The following is a 23,545-nucleotide window of genomic DNA, read 5'->3' as shown; positions in this document are numbered from 1 at the left end:
ACTGGCTCTGCAATCACTGATACAGCCACACCAGTACTGACCTCCATTAGAACGGGGTGACCATGTAACCAGAAATTTAGTTTGATTGCTTCTGATTTGGATGTCGTTAAGCAATTTAACTGTTCCAAGTGAGGTGTAGGTGGCCTTACTAGGGACTATCCTAGGTACTGTCAAAAAGTGTGATGCTGGAAAAGCACAGCCGGTCAGTCAGCACCCAAGACGCAGGAGTCAACGTTTTGAGCATAAGCTCTTCATCAGGCTTATTCCCCAAATGTCGATCCTCCTGCTCCTTGGATGCTGACTGACTGGCTGTGCTTTTCCAGCACCATACTTTTTGACTCTGATCTCTAGCATCTGCAGTTCTCACTTTCCTAGATACTGACCTAGGAGTTCTCTTACTCAATGCAGGCTTAGTGGGATTTTAGCGATTTTTAAGAAGATTTGCAGCTCAGGTTGATGATAAGTATGTAGGTTAGCTCACTGAGCTGGAAGGTTTGTTTTCAGACGTTTCATCACCATGACTCAGTAACATTAGTGAAAGTCTCTGGTGAAGTGCTGGTGGGATGTCCCACCTCTCTATTTATAGATCTTGGTGTCTTCAGGTGGGTGATGTAATTTCCGGGTTTTTTTTTTCCAAAGGGAGGTAGATAGGATCTAAATCGATGAGTTTATTGATGGGGTTCTGGTTAGAACACCATGCCTCAAAAGAATTCTCATGTGTCTTTGTTTTGCCTGCCCTAGGATGTGTGTATTGTCCCAGTCAAAGTGGTGTCCTGCTTTGTCAGTATGTATAGAAACTAGTGATAGGGGGATTTTTTTGCTGAATCGAATCCGCATACCGTAGCAAATACAATGGCTTGCTGACCCAGATCCTGAAGAAAATATTAACCATTTGGCCAAGGCTTGGCTGTGTTTTGGAGTTTTGCTGCAGATTGACCTGGAATCTCTCTACTGAGGGTATGTCCTGAGTGAGGCTATTCAATTTCCTTCACTCAAGTGGTGTCTCCCAAACTCCATCAGCCGGGCAAAGGTGTCCCCTTCCACCATTATACCCTACAACTCATAAGCTCCACTTGCCTCACTTTTAATGACAAAGTCAGTTGTAGTGTCTGTTTGAGGTCCAGTTGGACGTCAGCTAATAGGTGCTTTAGCACGGTTAAATCATTAATCCTACTTTCCAAACGCTCTCTCGGCATCTCATTCAGGGTTAACCTAAAATCACATGCTTCTGTCAGTCATCTTATTAAATATCCCAATATTGATTCTCCTGACTTGAGCTGCAGAGCAAGAACAATAGCGTTTCAGAACTAGAGCAGGCTCGGGGTCATAATTTTCCTGAACTAAATACATCGTTTCTTGGAAGTTTTGGTCTCTTGATGCCTCAGGAAATATTAAGCTCCTAATGACCAAAAAATGTTGCTGGTCCACAAGTTGTCAGGAGGATGACCAGTTGCTTTTCATCTATCCCAATGTCATTTGCCCAGAAAAAATAACACATTCTTTCCACATACTGGGCCCAGTCTTCGATGGCAGGATCAAATGAATCAAGCTTCCCTAATAACAGAAACGATGTCAGAAATACTTATCCCAACTCAAAGATAACTGTTGCGAGTGAATTTCTTCAGAAGCATGGTATTTTTTCTATCACCACTGAACTAATTCCACTGAGATAGGTATTGTGTCACCAAGTCACCATTTACATGTGCATAGTACTTACACTGATCCAGCTCTAAGAGTGAACAGAACCTCTGACACACCTGTTTATATTTGTCAGCCAGGGATCCCTGATTAGGACTGTTAACCAGGACCAATCAGGGAACTCATTGAGAGAACACCACCTAATTACAATCAGTGCAAACAATGAGTATAAAACAGACACTCAAAAACAAATTTCTAAACCATATACCGGATTGCAACAAACCTCATTTAATCTTCTTGCACATTTCCTTGCTACCAATCTTCCCTGTGCCTTCGTCTATCTCAGTTCTCCACCTAGTGGTTGCAACACAACTGGCAGACTATACCATGGCCTCAAAGAGGTCCAATTGTAGACTGGTAGATTCATGCTCCAACAAATCACTGAAGCTCTTTCCCCTGCAACAGACGATAGGTTGGTAAGTTGCTGCAGAATCCTGCAACGCGTAACCCTGATGGCAGTAACTTGAATTTACAAAGTGGCAAATTGAACCTGCCTGGCCTCTGTCAGAGCATCCAGAGCTGAGAAACATGGATGCTACATCGTGATACAGCTATTGGACTTGGCTACCTCCACAATGCTGAGCATAATGGGCACAAACTCTGCTAAAAACCCTGTGCAGATTTATGTCAGTCCATTACAGGCTTCTTGATATTAACCTTGATCATACATAGCAAACAGCATTCTCTCGATTGTCCCATCAAACTTCCTGCAGTAGAACACACGTGACCTTACTCTCTACCTAACGCCTTTGTTGTTCGTGTCTGGTCTTCAGCCCACTCTTGTCTAGCCAAACTCTAATCTAGCCCCTAATGTATACCTAGTATTAATCATCCACATTGGTCACACAGTGATGTCACTTATTCATCCTGTTGCTACTCCACGGTCAGATCTCAGTGCTCTACTTGGATACCTGTAAAGAGAAAGGTCTAATACAAAGACAGTGCTGGGATGAGAATGGGGTTGCAAATAAACAAGTAAAAAATGAAATTTTCCACCACTTGCAGCTTACAAATCAGTAGAGATTGTGCAGTTGGGTGGTATGGAGTATGGGAAGGATTAGTGAAGAGTAGTCCAGCATCCTGAATGGTTTCAGCCCTGCCATCAGCTTTAGCATGACCAAGGCAATGATCACTATCTTTTCCAAGGGTTAAGAAATGTTCCTCCCTCTCAGTCCCTCTCTGGCTGCACAGCTCCTTGGCCCTTAAGGGAGAGGGAAGAGTATCAGTAAGTGCAATATAACTTGTCTGGAGAATATGGCAACCAAGCTTGAAAAGCTGTTAGTGAGAGAGTTGAAAAACATGGCTGATGCTTGCAGTTTTGCTGAGTGCAGGAAGATGAACAGAAATTACTAATATTAGATGGGAGTTTAAATGTCAGAAAGTATTGGTCACTATTTAATGAGGGTTTATTGGAGCAGCATCAATTGCAATGGTGCAGATGGTGGGATATGGGATTTGAAGATCCATTCACGGACCCCAAGCCTTCAAATTAGATCATTGAACCTTTTGAAGCCCATCATTCAGGTCCTCAGACCTTGATTCCTCATGCTGACCAGCACAGATATCACACTTCTAACGCCTTTTGAGAGTTTGACTGGATGACCTCATGCTATTATATGTCATGCTCTCCTTAAGCATAGCCTCAGGGATTGCTTCAGAAAGTGCTGGAGCCTGATCTCTGACGTTGTGTCTTGTCTTCTTCCATCCTTTCCAGCGCTGCATCAGTTGTAGAATAACTCCAATCTGAATTCAGCTGGAATTAGGTAGAACAGATCGGCTTTATCTGTTCCTGGCCTCTCGCGATGTTGGAAACATTTAGAGAAAAGTTTTCAATGCATTGGATGATTTTAGGCTACTTTTGCTGCCACAAATGAGGCAAGCCTTCTCAACTATTTGCAGATAACGGAGACAGATTTGCATTGTATGGACTCGTCACATTGAAAACATCATGTGGTTTATACATGGTGATAGTTCATACCTACTATGCAACACTCCAGTTTCTTGCTGGCATTTAAGACTATCAATATCTGGATCATGATGAAGGGTTTATGCTCGAAATGTTGATTCTTCTGCTCCTTAGATGCTGCGCTTTTCCAGCACCACACTATCAACTCTGGATCATACCTCCACTGTTCTTCAGGCCAAAGCTTACAAGTCCATTCCCAGGTCTTGGCTCCCAGATCCAAGCCTGTAGTGTAGACATTCCAGCTTTTCTTGATATACATCTCCTTACCCTGCCAATACTAGTATCCACCTATTCCATCCCTTCAGGGTTCCTCCACATATTAACCATATTGTTCCCACCCTACAGTCAACCACATCTTGTTGGGCTTGTAACCCTCTCCCACATATCACTAACCCAGCAAGCATCTAAGTCAGGCAAATTTGAAACTCCTCCTGTTCTCCAACCAAGCTGTAAGAATGTGGGTTTACAGTATTTACTTTATGCACTTCAAAGTTGAGTTGCTTGTGGGATTCGTAGAGAATGAGTTAAAACAGTACTTTGATGAATAGATGCATTGTGAAGCAAGCCTAAAACACCATTAAGGAATAGAGGAAATATGTGCAGGTCATTCACCCATATCTTACATAGAACATAGAAGAATACAGCGCAGTACAGGGCCTTCGGCCCTCGATCCAAGCCCACCTAAACTACATTAGCCCACTATCCTCCATATGCCTATCCAATGCCCGCTTAAATGCCCATAATGAGGGAGAGTCCACCACTGCTACTGGCAGGGCATTCCATGAATTCACGACTCGCTGAGTAAAGAACCTACCCCTAACATCTGTCCTATACCTACCCCCCCTTAATTGAAAGCTATGCCCCCTTGTAATAGCTGACTCCATAAGTGGAAAAAGATTCTCACTGTCGACCCTATCTAAACCCCAATCATCTTGTACACCTCTATCAAGTCACCCCTAAACCACCTTTTCTCCAATGAAAACAACCCCAAGTGCCTCAGCCTTTCCTCATACGATCTTTCTACCATACCAGGCAACATCGTAGTAAACCTCCTCTGCACCCGTTCCAGTGCCTCCACATCCTTCCTATAGTATGGCGACCAAAACTGCACACAATACTCCAGATGCGGCCGCACCAGAGTCTTCTACAACTGCAACATGACCTCAGTACTCCGGAACTCAATTCCTCTACCAATAAAAGCCAGTACGCCATATGCCTTCTTCACCGCACTATTTACCTGGGTGGCAACTTTCAAAGATCTGTGTACATGGACACCAAGATCCCTCTGCTCATCCACACTACCAAGTATCCGTCCATTAGCCCAGTACCCCATCTTTTTATTACTCTTACCAAAGTGAATCACCTCACACTTACCTACATTGAACTCCATTTGCCACCTTTCTGCCCAGTTCTGCAGCTTATCTATATCCCGCTGTAACCTGCCACATCCTTCCTCACTGTCTACAACTCCTCAGACTTTCGTATCATCCGCAAACTTGCTCACCCAACCTTCTAACCCCTCCCCCAGGTCATTTATAAAAATGACAAACAGCAATGGTCCCAAAACTGATCCTTGCGGAACACCGCTAGTGACGGCACTCCAAGATGAACCTTTGCCATCAACTACTACCCTCTGAATTCTTCCAGCCAGCCAACTCCTAATCCAAACCTCCAACTCACCCTCAATGCTATACCTCCATATTTTTTGCAGTAGTCTACCATGGGGAACCTTATCAAACGCCTTACTAAAATCCATATACACCACATCTACCGCTTTCCCCTCGTCCACCTCCTTAGTCACCTTCTCAAAGAATTCAATAAGGTTTGTGAGGCACGACCTGCCCTTCACAAAACCATGCTGACTATCCTTGATCACATTATTCCTATCCAGATGTTCATAAATCCTATCCCTTACAATTCTCTCTAAGATTTTGCCCACAAGAGAAGTGAGACTCACCGGCCTATAGTTACTAGGGTTATCCCTACTCCCCTTCTTGAACAAGGGAACCACATTTGCTAGCCTCCAATCTTCTGGCACTACTCCTGTAGACAACGAGGACATAAAAATCAAGGCCAATGGCTCTGCAATCTCCTCCCTTGCTTCCCAGAGAATCCTAGGATAAATGCCATCAGGCCCAGGGGACTTATCTATTTTCACCCTTTCCAGAATTTCCAACACCTCTTCTCTACATACCTCAAAGCCATCCATTCTACTTAATTGTGACTCAGTACTCACATTGACAACAATGTCCTGTTGCTGATTGAATACTGACGAAAAGTATTCATTCAATGTCTCCCCAATCTCTTCAGCCTCCACACGCAACTTCCCACTACTATCCTTGACTGGACCTATTCCTACCCTAGTCATTCTTTTAGTCCTGACATACTTATAGAAAGCCTTAGAGTTTTCCCTAATCCTACCAACTAAGGACCTTTCATGTCCCCTCCTTGCTGCTCTTAGCTCTCTTCAGGTCCTTCCTGGCTACCTTATAACTCTCAATCGCCCCAATTGAACCTTCGCGCCTCATCTTTACATAGGCCGCCCTCGTCCATTTAACAAGGGATTCCAATTCCTTATTAAACCACGACTCCCTCACACGACCCTTTCCTCCCTGCCTGACGGGTACATACTTATCAAGGACACTCGATAGTTGCTCCTTGAACAAGCTCCACATATCAATTACGCCCTTGCCTTGAAGATTACTTTTCCAAGCCACACATCCTAAGTCATGCCTCACCGCATCATAATTTCCCTGCCCCCAGCTATAACTCTTGCCCTGTAGTGCACACTTATCCCTCTCCATCACTAGAGTAAAAGTCACCGAATTGTGGTCACTGTCCCCAAAGTGCTCACCTACCTCTAATTCTAACACCTGGCCTGGTTCATTACCCAGAACCAAATCCAGTATGGCCTCACCTCTTGTTGGCCTATCTACATATTGTGTCAGGAAACCCTCCTGCACAGATTGGACGGTTAAGATATTGTTGATCTCGTCACTGTGTTTAGAGCATCAATGGATCATGTAACCGTGGTGACGGCATGATAAGGGAAAGCCGAGACACGTTTATGCTTTCATAATTATTGATCTTGCTTAACTGGACTCGAGACATTGACTCCACTTTTCTTTCTACAGAAGCTACGAGACCCAAGCTTGTCCAGCTGTATCGGGCTTTTGAATGGCTCTCTTTAACATTAATGTTTTTGTTTCAGATTTCCAGTATCTGGAGTTTAGTTTTTAATGTCAGCATATGCTAATTGTTGCCTGGGAGAGATGGTGACAGTAGTTACAGAATGAAGATTTATAGTGAAGTCCATGGCTGTCCAATATTGAAATGGTGAAGTCCTCGGCCCATACAATATTGACAAATTTAGCAACAAAGTGGGAGCGGAGAGACATTGTGGTGAGGTAGAACTGGAACAGCACACCAGTTAGAAATAGGAGGAACAAAGAATAGATGCTTAGGAAAACCAAAGGCAATGATGTGGCAGCATGAGGATACACTGACTGTGATTAAATAGATAAGAATGGAACTAGGTAAGAGCAATCCAGCCTAGGCTACCACGTTTGTCAAGTATAACATCAGGCACCACAGTCAGGACTACTCAGAGCCACCAGTCAAGGCTAACTGCAGCCCTCCACCAGATAAATGGCAGCTAGTAGGGTCGCCATGTTCAGGAGCGCTGGGACAGAGAGGCATCAAGGGAATGTGCAATGGTGAGTAGGGAGTTGGTTTATAAATGTGGTTTGGAATGTTTATTTCATATTGACATGGAATTGTCCAGTTACCCAGCTGTGATGGTCAGTGACAGGAGGTAGGAAAGGTGTGGACTGCGGCTGAATAGAAGCTTGAAGTATCACACTCCATTTGCAGGCATCGAGTATAACCACTGATCAGACACTAACCAGACCAGCCACATAAATGCTGTGGCTACAAGAGCAAGTCAAAGGCTGGGAAATTTGCAGTAAGTAACTCACAGCCCAAATTCATCATGCAAATCAGCCTTCATTCTATTGACTTCAGCTATACTTCTTGCTTCCCAGGAAGGCAGTCAACATAATCAAAGAACCCTCCCACCCCATTATACTCTCTTCCACGCACTGCTGATGGGCAGATATTAAAAAGTTTGCATACACAGATGAACAAATTCAAGAACAGCTTCTTCCTCTCTGTTATCATACTTTTGAATGGACCTCTTCAATGCTGAGGAGAAAGTGAGGTCTGCAGATGCTGGAGATCAGAGATGGAAATGTGTTGCTGGAAAAGCGCAGCAGGTCAGGCAGCATCTAGGGAACAGGAGAATCGACGTTTCGGGCATTAGCCCTTCTTCAGGAAGGGCTAATGCCCGAAACGTCGATTCTCCTGTTCCCTAGATGCTGCCTGACCTGCTGCGCTTTTCCAGCAACACATTTCCATCTCTTCAATGCTGATCTCTGTCTGCACCTTTTTGGCAGCTGTAACATTGTATTCTGCACTAAGGTTTGTTACCCTGATGCACTTGTATGATATGATCTGCCTGCAAAACACTTTTCACTGTAGCTTGATCCACATGACAATAATAAATAAAATAAAATCACTTTCTGACTCATCAAAAGCCTGTCCATGGTCTACAAAGCACAAGTCATAACTGCAATGAAATTAGCGAAGTTTGAGAAGACTTGTAGCTCAGGTTGAGGTTTTGGTTGTAGGTTTGCTCGCTGAGCTGGAAGGTTCATTTCCAGAAGTTTCGTTACTCTACTAGGTAACATCTTCAGTGGGCCTCAGGCGAAGCAGTGCTGAAAATTCCTGCTTTCTATTTATATATTTGGGTTTCTTTGGGTTGATGTCATTTCCTGTGGTGATGTTATTTCCTGTGGTGAAGTCACTTCCTGTTCCTTTTCTCGGGGGTGGTAGATGGGGTCTAATGCGATGGGTTTGTTGATAGAAAGCAGGAATTTTCAGCATTGCTTTGCCTGAGGCCCACTGAAGATGTTATCTAGTAGGGTAACGAAACTTATCGAAATGAACCTTCCAGCTCAGCGAGCAAACCTACATCCAAAAGTGCAATGAAATGTCATCCATTTGCCTGAATGGGTGCAGCTCCAACAGCACTCAAAACCTCCAGGACAAAGCAGGCTGCTCGATTAGCACTACAGCCACTAGAGAGGCACAGTGTGCATCGTACACATGAAGAGCTGTAGCAACTCACCAAACCTCGTTAAACAGCAACTTCCAAACCTATGACTTGTACCACATATTGGGGCATGGACAACAGACAAATGTTGCCATCACTGCCACAAATTCTCCTCCACGTCACACACCATCCTGACGTGGAACTAAATCACCATCGGTACTCTGGATTGAAATCCTGGAACTCCCTTCCTAACAGCAGTGTGGGTGCGCCCGCACCACATGGTCTGCAATGGTACAAAGGATTCACTGCCACCTTCAAAGACAATTAGAAGTAGGCAACAAATGCTGGCCTCGCCCACAGCATCCACATCCCTTACAAGAATAAAAGAAACGTTCTTAGACACGAGTTTTGAAACTTGGCATCACCGACTTCTGTTTTTAAACAATCCAAACAATCTGTACTATAAAGTGAGTCTCTATCAGTTAATTTTCAGGTTCTGCTTTTAATGCTTTACCCTACATTTTCATGTCAAGCCAATGTTAGCTACAGTGCAAATGAAGTCTAAATCTGGAGTCTCAGTTCACCCTGATAGTACAGTCAACATTAAAGGACTGAGGCTCTGTCCTGTGCAGTCTGCTCAACCACTTAAGTACTGAATGGACATTTATCATTGGCACTCAACCAAAACATGCAGCAGTTAGAAAGCTGAAAGAATCAAACTTCTGTAACCTAGAAATAACAATTGTTTTGGACATGTCCAGTTCTGAAAAAAAGTCTAACATTTCCATTCAGAAACATTCATATTCGAGTCAAACCAGTAGATGTCAAAAAGCAGGTGCAATGGATTTACTGTATTTTTGGTAAGTGCAGTGACATCATGAGGTTTTCTTTGATCTCTTAAGGTGCTGGACAGACTCCAGGCAATTTGGGGTTCTAGATGGGAAACATGCATGCGTGTTCCATTTTAGCTCAGCATCTCCACAGTCAAACAGCTGGTGTAGGTGCTTACTGAGCAAGTTCATACACTTCAAATGGGTTCACAGTAGTTCACTCTTGTGGAAGTATGGAATAGGTGCTTACAACACCAAGAAAATTGGAAATAGGATGAGAAAGAGGGGCAATGAGTGCACGTGTGGTAACTCCATAGTATATTAAATGCAGATTAGCATCAATAGAATGGGATAAACGACCAGATTAAAGAGATGGTCCAAAATGGTACTCAGAGACATTGAGTTTTTTTTAAAAATGCTATTTAGAGTTCCATCAAATTTAGCTACATGCATGGAACTGTATTTAAACCAATTTGGGGCCAATTATTGCGAAATGACTTGAACACTAATTTATTGGTTAATAACTGAAAAGTCAAATTTATATTGCAATTAAATGCCTGAACAGGAACACTCTAAATAACAGCCAGGTGGCACCGAGGCAAGGTTAGGAGCAGTTAGTGATTGACCAAGGACTAAATATCTAAACATTTCACTTCACCTCTCCTCCAGCACTTCTGCAAGAAAACACAAAAAGAGGGACAATAGTTTTTAAACTTTACAGTATCCCCTGCTTCTGACCCAGAAAATGTAAACCTCTGTAATTAAGCACTTGTTAAACTCTACACAGCATACATATTCTTTCCCCTCAAGACACTGCCATTTTCACATTGACAAATATGAAAGCAAAAGACCACAGCAGAAACTGAAGCCTTTTGTTGGTTTTGTTCAAACGTATACTTGACTCTTGCCCTTGGTGCAATTCTTTTGTAAAGTCATAATCAAGAACAAACTGACATAGAAGCCATTCAAATTTGTCCTTTATTGAAAAGAGTCAACACAATCAAACCCTCAGCCTGAGGCTGTACAATGGGATACAACAGTGCTATGTATAATTGCCAAAATAAGATTATCAACGATCTTTGCTGTTCCCCAACACTTGACAGCAAAAGAAAATTGAAAATTACTAAACAGCTCTTTTAAAAAAATTTCTTTACTGCAGATAAATTTGACTGAAGATTGCCCCCAGTCCAAAGAAGTAACTTAGTGATTTGCTTTGAACAATGCCGGCGAGAGAAATGTGCGTATTTGTAAACTGCTTTTTACAGTCAGTTAAGCTGTTTTGAAGTTCAGTGTTGCAAGGTAATTTAAAAAGTGATGAAATATGTGACAAGACTTTTTTTTTTAAAAAAAAGGGATTAAACAATGTCTGGATATCAGGAAAACTCCTTTGGTTATTCTTCCAACACATTATATCCAGGCTGTTTGTTTAAGTTTCACACAGAGCTTGTAAAAGAGTGGCTCAAGTAATTGCCATCTAGCTATATAAAATGCAAGTGATTCAACTTGTAATGACCTCAGTGGCACTGCTCAACCCTAACATACCAATACTCATCAGGAGTAGTTTACTGCAAAACATAAAATGCATAAGGGCATCACTGTACCTCTAAACTGTATTTAATGGGTACTGCCGACATGAATACCAGGATTATGGATTATTGATATCAATACACAATCAGTTACACCAACCACTTTAAACATGAAGAACTAGCACTTCTGTACAAGAACAAACAAAAGTAACTTTATGACTGGCTAAAATAAAACAAAAAAAATTGTAGATGATGGAGATCTGAAACAAACAAAAACAGAAACTGCTAGAAGATCTCAACAGGTCAGGCAGCATCTGTGGTTTGCGTCCTCCCTCCTCACCATGCAAGGCCCCAGCCACACTCTCTATGTGAATCTAGTCCACTGTATTCGCTAATCACAATACCAGTCTCCTCTGTATTGGGAAGATGAAGCAGACTGGTGACTGCTTTGCAAACACCTCACTCCGATGGTAAAAACAAGCCTGAGCTTCCAGCTGCCTGCCACTTCAACACACCACTGTATTCCCTGGTCAACATTTCTGTCTTAGACCTCCCACAAGGTTCAACACAAGCTGGAAGAACAACTGCTTGGGGACCTTACAGCCTTTAGGCCTCAACATGGAGTTTAACTATTTTAGAACATTACCGCCTCCTTCCTTTCCTGTTACCCACATCCCAGATCCTGTCATGATATGGGTTGCTTTCAGGACAGCCAACCCAGTTTCAAATATTCATAGTACCCATTATCACTTATCTAGCTTCTCTTCTATTTTTTTGGTTACAGTGGTGCTGGAAAAGCACAGCACGTCAGGCAGCATCCAAGGAGCAGAAAAATCGACATTTCTGGCAAAAGCCCTTCATCAGTCCTCACTTTTGCCTAGGTTCTCTTCTTCCCTGGCTTATTATCAACAATCCCTTTATCTGTCTTAACATTTTCTTTCTGGGCTCTGTCACCCAACTACTCCCCCAAGTCCTTTCCCCCACAAATCCATCAACATAAATACCACTTTTCCCAGCTGCTATCCGTTCTGAAGGAGGATCACCAGACTCTTTCTCATTAACTGTGTTTTGTCTCCACAGATGCTGCCAGACCTGAGCTCCTCCAGCAATTTCTGCCTGTTTCACAATAGACTCGACAGTCGAGATGAGTGCTAGAGTCAAGGGAAGTACACATCAGGGAACCCACTGAGCACAAATCCAAACAAAAAAGGGCATGGGAATATCTGAAAAGGGCAGCTGAGACATTTACCAAAAAGTAACTGTGGCATAGACTTTGCTGCAATGATAAACCTTGGAAATGCAACATTCCTAAACAAACTTACTTCATGGCCCTCTAGTCTTTCCTGTTGTGGATTACAATTCTCATTCCTGTTGAAATTCAACAGGAATGAAGGATACAAGGGAGAAACATATAATCTACTTTGCCATTTATATGTGTATTAAAACACAAGCAGTAAAGCAGCAAACTGCTAGTGTCCTTTTTGTTTTTATATAAAATTACATGAATTACCCAACCCTTCATTGCATATATCTGGTACACTCACAACCCATGTATTCTGAACTCTTTCACAAAGATCTTGTAAACTGACTGAAATTCTCTCTCTACCCGTGACTAATGTTCTCGCCAGCAATGCAAAGAATTTGAAAATTAAAAGTGCCAGGTTTTGGTCATCCTGCAGCAATGATCCTCATGGCTGATGTTCTGGTACAGCTCAAGTCAGCAGTTGGCAGCCATTTTTCCCCATTTGAAGAAGGTGTGCCACTTTTACTCATTATGCTACCATACCAACTGATTAATTGGAATTACTACCACAGATAACTCTCCTTATCTTCGCCTGCTCGTCTCTGTTCCAAAGACACTTGCTTTACGTGTGTGTAATGGCACATCTCCATGTCAACTTGTTGACTGAAAGCATTTGCTAAAGGCTCCAGCAATACTGCCTCCAAAACCAGTTGCCAAACACAAGTGGCAACACAAGATCTATGTCCAATAGCGATGACAAGGGGAAAAAAAAACAGTAATACTCAATGCCTACAATATGCTAAAGACTCCATAGATAGGTGCTGACGAAAAGACCACACTAGATAAACAGAAGGATTAGCAATTAGAAGTCCAAAATGATAATTTTCTTTGTGTCCATTATTAAACAAGAATATGAACAAGAAAATCAAGAATTGCGTAGGTTACCACCACTGTTCTTTTACAAAGCAGCCACAAAATCAACCCAATCATTCCTCGCCCCTTAGAAAACTACGGAGAACCATTCTCCATGCTTTTCCCGTTTGGCTGCTCACTCCCACCACATGGCATTGGGCAAGTCGCATTCTCTCCAACCTAACTTCTCTGTAATCCCACCCCAACTGATAAGTTAACACCAGCTCTCCTGCTCTTTCTACAGCTGATGGAACTTCAACAACCTCTAACTTCTAAGCTTGTCATGAGCAAATTAAAATAACCCAGGAGTATGTTTTAATTAAAAAAAAGCAAATACAAGTAAAAAAAAGTTTTTATTCAAGATCAGATTTGCTTAGTACCTCCAGCCTATAACTTTGATTAGCAATAATTCATACACCAACTGTAATCAGCAGCCTTTATACAGATGAGACGTCAAGTGTGGAGTGAACATGGACAGACATTGAACACAGAGCTTGAATTTAACTTAATCAGGCAGAAACGGTTTCCAATTTTGCCAGTTACTACTATAAAGTCAGCCTCCTGAATTCCATGTTGAACACTGACATTCAGTCACTGTTTCTGCACAGTCATCTTCAGATGCTGCAATAAAACTCCATACATTGTTTTATCTTTCACTTCAGACTTCTGTCTCGTTTTAGACAATGGAATGATATCCAAAGCAGACAGTCAAGTTAAATCTGGTGAATAGGAAGCAACAAATGTTATAATCTGTATGCAGGGGAGAACTGAAGTTTAATTCAAGCCTTGCATCAAATATTATCAATTAGTCATAATTAAGACATTACGGTTAAAAACAAGATCAATAAATATTTTTTCTTTACCCACCCTAATGACAATAATGAGAATGAGATACCATCTAGATTTATAAAAAGTAAAATATTACATACATTTCAATATATCCAATTAAAATATGACATTTTGAGCCTTGGGCTAGCAATTGCATTGAAAATTTTGCTTAAATCACAAATACAGGCAGAACAAATAAGGGGCATTTAATAAACAGGTTGCCATCGTATTCTGCACAGAAACTGTACAGGTCTAGCCACCAATCTAGGTACAAGGCACTTTAAAGAACATATACACAGCAAAAGACATGTTGGTTTGTCTGTTAAAAGTCAAAAACAGCCAGACTGCAAACCACAACTAACCAGTAAGCTACTAAGGAGCTTTCAGAGTCTTGCATATAGGCAAATTGAAGGCACTGGATTTCACAACTGGGAGGGGAAGGTTTAAGTGGGTGGAGGTGAGGAGCAAGCAAAGGGGGAAATGGGCTCCTCAGTCACATGTTTCCAATCAGCCAACAGTCCTGATTGTCCATTGTGACTGTTACATTCGGTACCCTCAGTTAGAGAAAATAAACTCCTAAAATACCAGTAAAACAGGCATACAGCAGGACTAAAGTTTAGGATGTTGGTGTCAGTTTTCAGCAGACCCTTCCAATTTATTCCAATATGTATTTTCATTACCCATCAACTTATTGGGTCTGGAATTAGTAAGCTGAAATCATTCCTCTCACACTCCTAAAACAAAATACTCAGCTGGAAGTCAATTACCTCCAGTCTCTTCCTGATGCTCAACCTCCATGATTAGAGTTTGGGGGTTTACATCACAATTCTAGGATACATCTTATGAGGAATGTTTTAAGTTGATAGATGTACTTTGGAACAAACTGAGTTTGCTGTATAGGCACCTATTTCCAGGTTTTCTAATTAACCTTCAATCTGCATGTTGCAGTTCTATAGATTAAAGCATCAGACATTGAACTATCAAAATGCTTAATCTTCTGCCCTGTACATAAATAATAATTCCTAGCAATTTACATCCATCCATTAGATGACGCTAGCACTCTGTCCGCCTCATGTCTATTCCATGACTGAATTTTATTGCTTGGTTTCCTCTACACATTGAGCATGGGTTTTCAATGAAAGGCTGCTCGTTAGTGATCATTTGCCCAGATTTAGTGTTATTTGCTTTGAGGGTTTGGAATAGAAAAACATTTGATCTAAAGGCAATCAATATGGAGCCACAGGATTGTCAGTTGAGAGTTAAAGTGCTTCACAATGGAGCTTTTCCCCAAGGAATAAAATGCAACAATGCAACATTTGCAGTACTGCTTTAGTCAAGTAAGTTGGAAAAATATAAGCAAACAGTGACATTAATCTCAAACTTCAGGGAATGAAGAAAGCAAAGAGATGGGTAGAACTTTATAATGAGGGATTGCTGACCACAGATATTATGGAAATTGCTTTTGAAGTTTAACTATTAAAAGACAACCAGAATAGGAATACCAGAAAGATCATTTAAATGAGAGAGAAATAAAATTTAAAGCATTGAACAGAATTACTTTATCATAATGGCAACTGAATGGAATAATCCAGCAGTTAAGGTAGCATAGACAAAAGACCAGAGATTCAATAGCAGGACAAAGTCCAGATCAAACAGACTAAAACCAGGCCCTCATCTTTAACTGTTCTGCTACAAGACAAACTGTGACCAAGAAACACATTGCGCAAGGTCACAAAACTCAACAATGGGCCAAGGATCTGGCAGAGCCAGTCTCCTTTAGGTACTGCACAGCAAGAGGATATGAGAATGAGGGGCAGAAATACAGAGACAATGCAAAAGAACTATGCAAACTGTGGGATGAAGGAAGGAGAACGTAGGAGCAGTAACTTGCAGCCAAAATAAAGGGGACTGGGAAGATTTGGCAGGACCAATACATCAGGACACAATACCTTGAACAAGGTGAGATTTACGGAGTTCAAACATTGGAAAGCAGCCAGGAACAACACTGGATAAACACTGTTTGTACATTTCAGTAGTGTTCTCTTTTTTACCTTGCCACCATTTTCTGGGCATGATAGGTTACACAGATCTCTATAGCTTTCCACACCCTCTTTGGCTACTCTCCAGCTGGCAACTACCATGACAGAAATCAGGACGCTTAGAAAGGAAATCATAGGTACAGAACTACAATAAGCCAAACTGTCTCCTTACATGCTCCAAACTTCATCGTTTGCACAATCTCTAACCCATACTTCAGGTTGCAGAAATCCTGCAAGTGGTTTTCAAGATTTTAAAAAAACTTGACAAAAGTGTAGTGAATAAAAGGTAAAAGTAATTGTGCTAAAACTCCAAGCTTTATATCCTGTCACTTATAAGTGATGCTGAAGAGCAGAACTGTCTTCACTGGTAAACAAACCCTGCAGTTCCTAATCTTTAAATCTTAACTCTCTGAAAATGTCTATTTTCCTCCAAATACTGGTGTTTACAAATAATATTATCTGGTAGTTAGAACTATTTATGAAGCTACCTGCAAACATAGAGCAACTTGAGTTTTAAGGTTCCATTGCAGTGTCCAATACAGCAATCTTTGGCAGGAATGCACTTGGCTATCTATTATGGCAACACTGGACTCGCACTTACACAGGACACTTGGTGTGGAAAATATCCCAAGCCCCTTCATAGCACATGGGGAAAATGTACAGAAAGGAACCTACATCACACCATGATAGGAGGTTTGAGAACAGGAGAACCACAGTTAAATAAAAAAAGACAGGTTTTAAGGGGATTTTAAATGCAGGGAGAAATACAGGCAGAGAGAATGAGGGACAGAAATACAGAGACAACTCAAAAGAACTATGCAAACTGTGGGATGAAGGAAGGGAAACATAGGAGCAATAACTTGCAGCCAAAATAGAGGGGATCTGGGAAGATTTGGCAGGACCAATACATCAGGACACAATACCTTGAATAAGGTGAGATTTATGGAGTTCAAATATTGGAAAGCAGCCAGGAGCAACGCTCTACTGGAACTGGATAAACGCTCTACGGACATAAGAAAGCACAGATAAAACTTCCTGCACCAGAGATGAGGTATAACATAATTGTGCATGTCGGGGACGTGTAAGTAAACAGTCTTAGAGACAGATGGAATATGAAGTTTTCAGCTGAGCACTGGCCTTCACCTGGACAAGTGGGTGCAATGGCAAGTAGCAAATCAAAGGAAAATAGTGTGATGGACAAATGACAGGGGAGGCAAAGACAAACTGCTTCTCTCAATTCACACCCCAGCCCCCCTAATAATTTACTGAAGGAAGTCTTGCCTCATCATCAAACAAGCGATATTGACAAGAGATGGTCACAGCAAAGAACAACGGCACACAGTGTACTTTCAGTTATTGCAAAATGCTTCAGAATTCCATTGTAAGAGATTCACTAATTAGTGTTCTCATTTTAAATGCACCCAATACTGCAACGAGTCATAAAATATGTTAAACCTGTGTAACCTCCACAAAACTGACAGATTGGACCAAAGTTAGTTACCATGACTAAGTTTGAATCAATTGTGCTGTTACACAATAAAGTGTTTGTTAGAGACTAAATTTAGTTTGTAAAAATCAGTTTCAGATTTCTATCTAACAGTCCAACACTGTTTGTAAAGTTCATAACACAGCACATCCTGACAGAGACTAACTATAAAAGTTTTTTGTTTTCTTTTTAAAGTGTCTTATTGTTTAATAAAGAGATCTGCACAGTGGGACTAGTGTTGGCTGGCAATTTAAAAATATATATTTACAAATACAAGATAAGTTTGTTTTTGAAAAAATGGGTCTGTCCATAGGTTCCAGATGCAACTTGACTACAGCATTGAACAAACTACTGATTAAATCTTACAAATACGCCTAGGCAGATTTTGGTCAAAGCTTGAGGCTGACAGCTCAAAACTTACCGCAATCAAAATTAGGTAAGTGTAAAGCATTCTGGAAATGATACCTCTTTGCAGTATATGTAATGCATAATGCTTTCTTGATTTGACAAGGTCATCAAACCAAAAAATCAAAGCAAGAGTAAAGTGGTCACTAAAGTGTTTGGCTCCAAATCACTAATGCACAAAGGTTATTACCCCGCAATGCACCAATGTGCACGAGTGCAATTCAATTTAATCCAGGCTGTTCCTTTCCTCCCGCTCTCCATGTGCACAGCCATTAACTTCACCCTGAAAACTGAATGCAAAGTTATTGGCCGTGACTTGTGCAAATGGGTTACTGTAAAAGAAATTACCGTCCAGGGGGACCCCATTATCCGAATCCCAAGACCCAGACTCACTGCTGGTCGAATCTTCTGTGGTGGTAGGGGGGTAACTGAGCTGCTCGAGTTGGTCAATCATATCGCCAAACTGGAATGCAGAACTGGACTCAGAGCGCACTGAATACGTGGGAAAATTCACCATGGAGCTGGCTTCAGATTGATTGCCCGAGTGGCCCATTCTGAATAGTGCTGTCTCAGAAAGGCCATTTAACCCAAGATTGGTCAACGAGCTGCTCTCTGACTGGTGATTTAACAGGGAGCTTGTCTCTGATTTGCTATAGTGCCCATGCAGACGACTAGCTTGGGCCTTCACCTCAAAGAGGTCAGCTGTGTCAATGGGTCGGCCATTGCCATTGAGGTCACTCCCACCCTCAAATTCAGGGTCATCTTCTGAACCCAACTCCATATTATTATTGATGCACTTAACTGGGTTTTGCTCACAGGAGTTTATTACTGGTGAACGGTCTTGTTGACAATAAATAGCAGAGCCCCTTGTACCATTTCCTAATCCATGGTAACATGGCGAAAATGCTTCTGACCCACCAGCAAAAAAGGAAATCTCAGCGGGGTCATCATCAATGAACTCCTCGGAGAGTTGCAACTGAGCATTTGTCAATGTGAAAATTGGCACTGCCCTTCCCCGAATCTGACTAACATTGTACTCGTTCTCAGTGATAGGTATACCTGTGGTATAGTCATCCTCATCATTGTCATTTCTCTGAGGGAACCTCCTGTCACTAACACTGTCCTGTCTAGTTAAAGCACTGCGCTCATCACAACCCGAAGAGGAGCGACTGCAGCTGCCTGCAGCTTCAGCAACAGAACCTTGCAAGGAGATTGGAGAGGGCCGATCAGAAGTCTTCCACGAATCTTCCAGCGTTGGACTCCTCTTCACATCTGAGGGAGCCCTCCGAGCAGAGTGCTTGCTGACAAGGAGAACGTTGCTATTTTCAGGGTGAATAGGCTGACTGTCAACAAGAGTCTTCTGTACAGATTGGATGGATTGAAAGGAGATAGCAGCTGAAGACGGGGAGCCTGGAACCTCTACACCTTCAGTGAATGATAGACTCTAGTGCAGAGAAGAAAACAAAATTACACCAAGCACAACATTTGAAGACTGTAGTCAATTTATGAACGTTAGCATATCATCACTTTCAAACAGATCTTGAATCGCAGATGTAAATTTATTCTGGCTGCTAATGTATTGCAACAAGGTTTAGGAGGTTAGATTAACTCTTACTGAACCCCGTTGTCTCAATGGTATGAATCCTCCCAGTTTACAAAACTAAGTCTGGTTGGATTATAATACGGAAGGTAAAAAAGAAATAAAGGTACATCTCTTCATTTAGGACATATACTTGGCTTGCTGATGCAGAACAGCACTTACAGCAATTATGTATCAAGCCACTGCCATTCGTAGGTGTCTTCTGAATGGCAAGGTCCAGAAGGGTGGAAAGGGCAAACAGACCAATATAGATTATCAGGCACCAATTTAGAAAAATCAGATTTGGGAAGCAATCCTTTATCAAAACACCAACATGCACACAAACACATACAATCTCACACACACACACACACATACAATCACACACACACACACACACACACACACACAGTTAAAGTGCTACAGAACTAACCTGTTTAGGCACGTCTGCGCTCGAAGTCCGAGCTGAGATTCGTGCTCTGCTGTGCCGCCTGAAGAACAGAGAGTATTCAATAAGGACGTGAGGAGAAAAACCCTGCACCGGACAGCTTGTGTTGTGAAAACAAACACTCAAATGGAGTGCGAGAAGCAAGTATGCGAAGCAAGGCGAAAGCGTAGGCAAGGCAGAGAGATGTATACTGCAGCACAAACACTGACAGCAGAAAAGAAAGTACCATATTTGCACTCACTCACATCCATCTGTAATAGTGCTCACACGCCAAACAGAGGTCGTCAACTAAGACAAATAAAATTCAAGTGACTCTTTCGAAATGGTTGTTTGAAGCACAAGACAAGTCACACCTGCATACATTACATGCAATGTAATACACACACAAGTTTTAAATACCTAATCTGCTACCAGAGGCCAACATATTTCAATTAGCTTCAAACCCTCAACCTGGCATCTACAAACAAGATAGTTATTTCTAAACTGAGGATATGTCCAACTTTCATATTCAGGAAGTGCTACAAGTTTCCTTAAAGCAGACTAGAAATTACTCACATAGGCAAATGTGAAGAATACCGAAGGACAGACAACTGCTCAGAAAAAATGAATTGCCAAGAGAGGAGGGGGTGTGATGTTTTTGATAAGGGATAACATTACAGATGTACTTAGGGAGGATATTCATAAAACACAGAACATTACAGCGTAGTATAGGCCCTTCGGCCTCCAATGTTGCACCGCTCTGTGAAACCAATCTGAAGCCCATCTAACCTACATTACTCCACTCTCGCCAATATGTCTATCCAATGACCATTTAAATGCCCATAACGTTGGCGCGTCTACAACTGTGGCAGGCAGTACTTTCCACGCCCCTACTACTACCTCTGACATTTGTCCTATATCTATCACCCCTCAATTTGAAGCTACGCCTCCTCATGCTAGCCATTACCAGAGGAAAAAGGCTCATATCCTTGGGAATACGGCCGGGCAAGTTATTTAGGTGGAACTGAGACATAGAAAAGGGATGATTTCCAAATTGGGGTTGTACTATAGACACCCCCCAATAGTCAGCGGGAAATTGAAAAACAAATTTGTAGGAAAATAAGGGTAGCAATGATAGGGGATTTTAACTTTCCAAACATAGACTGGGACTGCCATATTGCTAAGGGTTTAGATGGAGGAGAATTTGTTAAGTGTATAGAAGATGATTTTCTGATTCAGTATGTGGATGTACCTACGAGAGAAGGTGCAAAACTTGACCTACTCTTGGGAAATAAGGCAGGGCAAGTGACTGAGGTGTCAGTGGGAGAGCACTTCAGGGCCAGTGACTATAATTCTATTAGATTTAAAATAATGATAGAAAAAAACCTGATCTAAAAGTTGAAGCTCTAAGTTAGAGGAATGCGAATTTTGACAGTATTAGGTAAGAACTTTCAAGAGTTGATTGGGTGCTGACGTTCGCAGGTAAAGGGACAGCTGGAAAATGGGAAGCCTTCAAAAATGAGCTAATGAGAGGCCAGAGACAATATTTCCTGTTAGGGTGAAAGGTAAGGCTGGTAGGTATAGGGAATGCTGGATGACAAGAGAAATTGAGGTTTTAGTAAAAAGAAAACCTCTGGCGCACTGACCTTTACACCGCTGAGGCCAAACGCCAGCTCGCAGATACCTCCTCCTACCGTTCCCTTGACCATGACCCCACCACCAAACCATCATCTCTCAGACCATCCAGAACCTCATCACCTCAGGGGACCTCCCATCCACCGCCTCCAACCTCATAGTCCCACAACCCCGCACCGCCCGTTTCTACCTCCTGCCCAAATTCCACAAACCTGACTGCCCCGGACGACCCATCGTCTCAGCCTGCTCCTGCCCAACCGAACTCATCTCGGCATACCTCGACATGGTCCTGTCCCCATTAGTCCAAGAACTCCCCACCTACGTTCGTGACACCACCCACGCCCTCCACCTCCTCCAGGATTTCCGCTTCCCCGGTCCCCAACGCCTCATCTTCACCATGGACATCCAGTCCCTGTACACCTCCATCCCCCATCACGAAGGACTCAAAGCACTCCGCTTCTTCCTTTCCCGCCGTACCACCCAGTACCCTTCCACCGACACCCTCCTTCGACTGACCGAACTGGTCCTCACCCTGAACAACTTTTCTTTCCAATCCTCCCACTTTCTCCAAACAAAAGGAGTAGCCATGGGCACCCGCATGGGCCCCAGCTATGCCTGCCTCTTCGTAGGGTATGTGGAACAATCCATCTTCCGCAACTACACTGGCCCCACCCCCCATCTTTTCCTTCGCTACATTGATGACTGTATCGGCGCTACCTCGTGCTCCCACGAGGAGGTTGAACAGTTCATCCACTACACGAACACCTTCCACCCCGACCTCAAATTCACCTGGACAGGCTCGGACTCCTCCCTCCCCTTCCTAGACCTTTCTGTTTCTATCTCAGGCGACCGAATCAACACGGACATCTACTACAAACCAACCGACTCCCACAGCTACCTGGACTACACCTCCTCCCATCCTGCCCCCTGTAAAAACGCCATCCCATTCTCCCAATTCCTTCGTCTCCGCCGCATCTGCTCCCAGGAGGACCAGTTCAAAATACGTACAACACAGATGGCCTCCTTCTTCAAGGACCGCAATTTCCCCCCCGACGTGGTCGACGGTGCCCTCCACCGCATCTCCTCCACTTCCCGCTCCTCAGCCCTTGAGCCCCGCCCCTCCAACCGCCACCAGGACAGAACCCCACTGGTCCTCACCTACCACCCCACCAATCTCCATGTACAGCGCATCATCCGCCGTCACTTCCGCCACCTCCAAACAGACCCCAGCACCAAGGATATATTTCCCTCCCCTCCCCTATCAGCTTTCCGTAGAGACCACTCCCTCCGCGACTCCCTTGTCAGATCCACACCCCCCACCGACCCAACCTCCACTCCCGGCACCTTCCATTGCAACCGCAGGAGGTGCAACACTTGCGCCCACACCTCCCCCCTCACTTCTCTCCAAGGCCCCAAAGGAAACTTCCATATCCGCCACAGATTCACCTGCACCTCCACCCACATCATCTACTGCATCCGCTGCAGCCGGTGTGGCCTCCTCTATATTGGGGAGACAGGCCGCCTACTTGCGGAGCGATTCAGAGAGCACCTCTGGGCCACCCGGACGAACCAACCCAACCACCCTGTAGCACAGCATTTCAACTCCCCCTCCCACTCCACCGAGGATATGCAGGTCATTGGACTCATCCACCGCCAAACCACCACAACGCGACGGTCAGAGGAGGAGCGTCTTATCTTCCGACTGGGAACCCTCCAACCACAGGGGATGAACTTGGACTTCACCAGTTTCTTCATCCCCCCCTCCCCCCACCTTGTCTCAGCCGAATCCCTCCAGCCCGGCACCGCCTTCCTGACCTGCAGTCGTCTTCTTGACCTCTCCGCCTCCATCCTACTCCGA

At 43.1% G+C, this 23,545-nt stretch overlaps 1 protein-coding gene across 9 annotated transcripts in view; it reads right to left on the bottom strand.

The window, feature by feature from the left end:
* farp2 (FERM, RhoGEF and pleckstrin domain protein 2) overlaps positions 1 to 23,545 on the bottom strand; it is a 184,658-nt gene that overhangs the window by 59,051 nt on the left and 102,062 nt on the right. For 8 of the 9 annotated variants that reach the window (XR_015759241.1, XM_087993874.1, XM_087993877.1 and 5 more), the window contains 2 exons: positions 20,059 to 20,116; positions 19,247 to 19,490 (listed from right to left, as the gene is read on the bottom strand). Coding sequence is in view for 8 of the 9 variants with exons in the window: in XM_087993874.1 (XP_087850000.1) it covers positions 19,247 to 19,490; positions 20,059 to 20,116 (302 nt within the window). In the remaining variant the exon portion in view is untranslated. Of the gene's footprint in view, positions 1 to 19,105; positions 19,491 to 20,058; positions 20,117 to 23,545 lie in introns of all 9 variants that reach the window. The other variant, XM_087993882.1, reaches the window with a different exon arrangement.

The sequence above is a fragment of the Chiloscyllium plagiosum genome, unplaced genomic scaffold (genome assembly GCF_037043375.1).
Source record: "Chiloscyllium plagiosum isolate Xiang-an unplaced genomic scaffold, Cpla_swu_hap1 HiC_scaffold_13, whole genome shotgun sequence".
Lineage (NCBI taxonomy): Eukaryota > Metazoa > Chordata > Chondrichthyes > Orectolobiformes > Hemiscylliidae > Chiloscyllium > Chiloscyllium plagiosum.
Note: the sequence above shows the minus strand (reverse complement) of the source record. Positions and strands in the feature narration are given on the sequence as shown.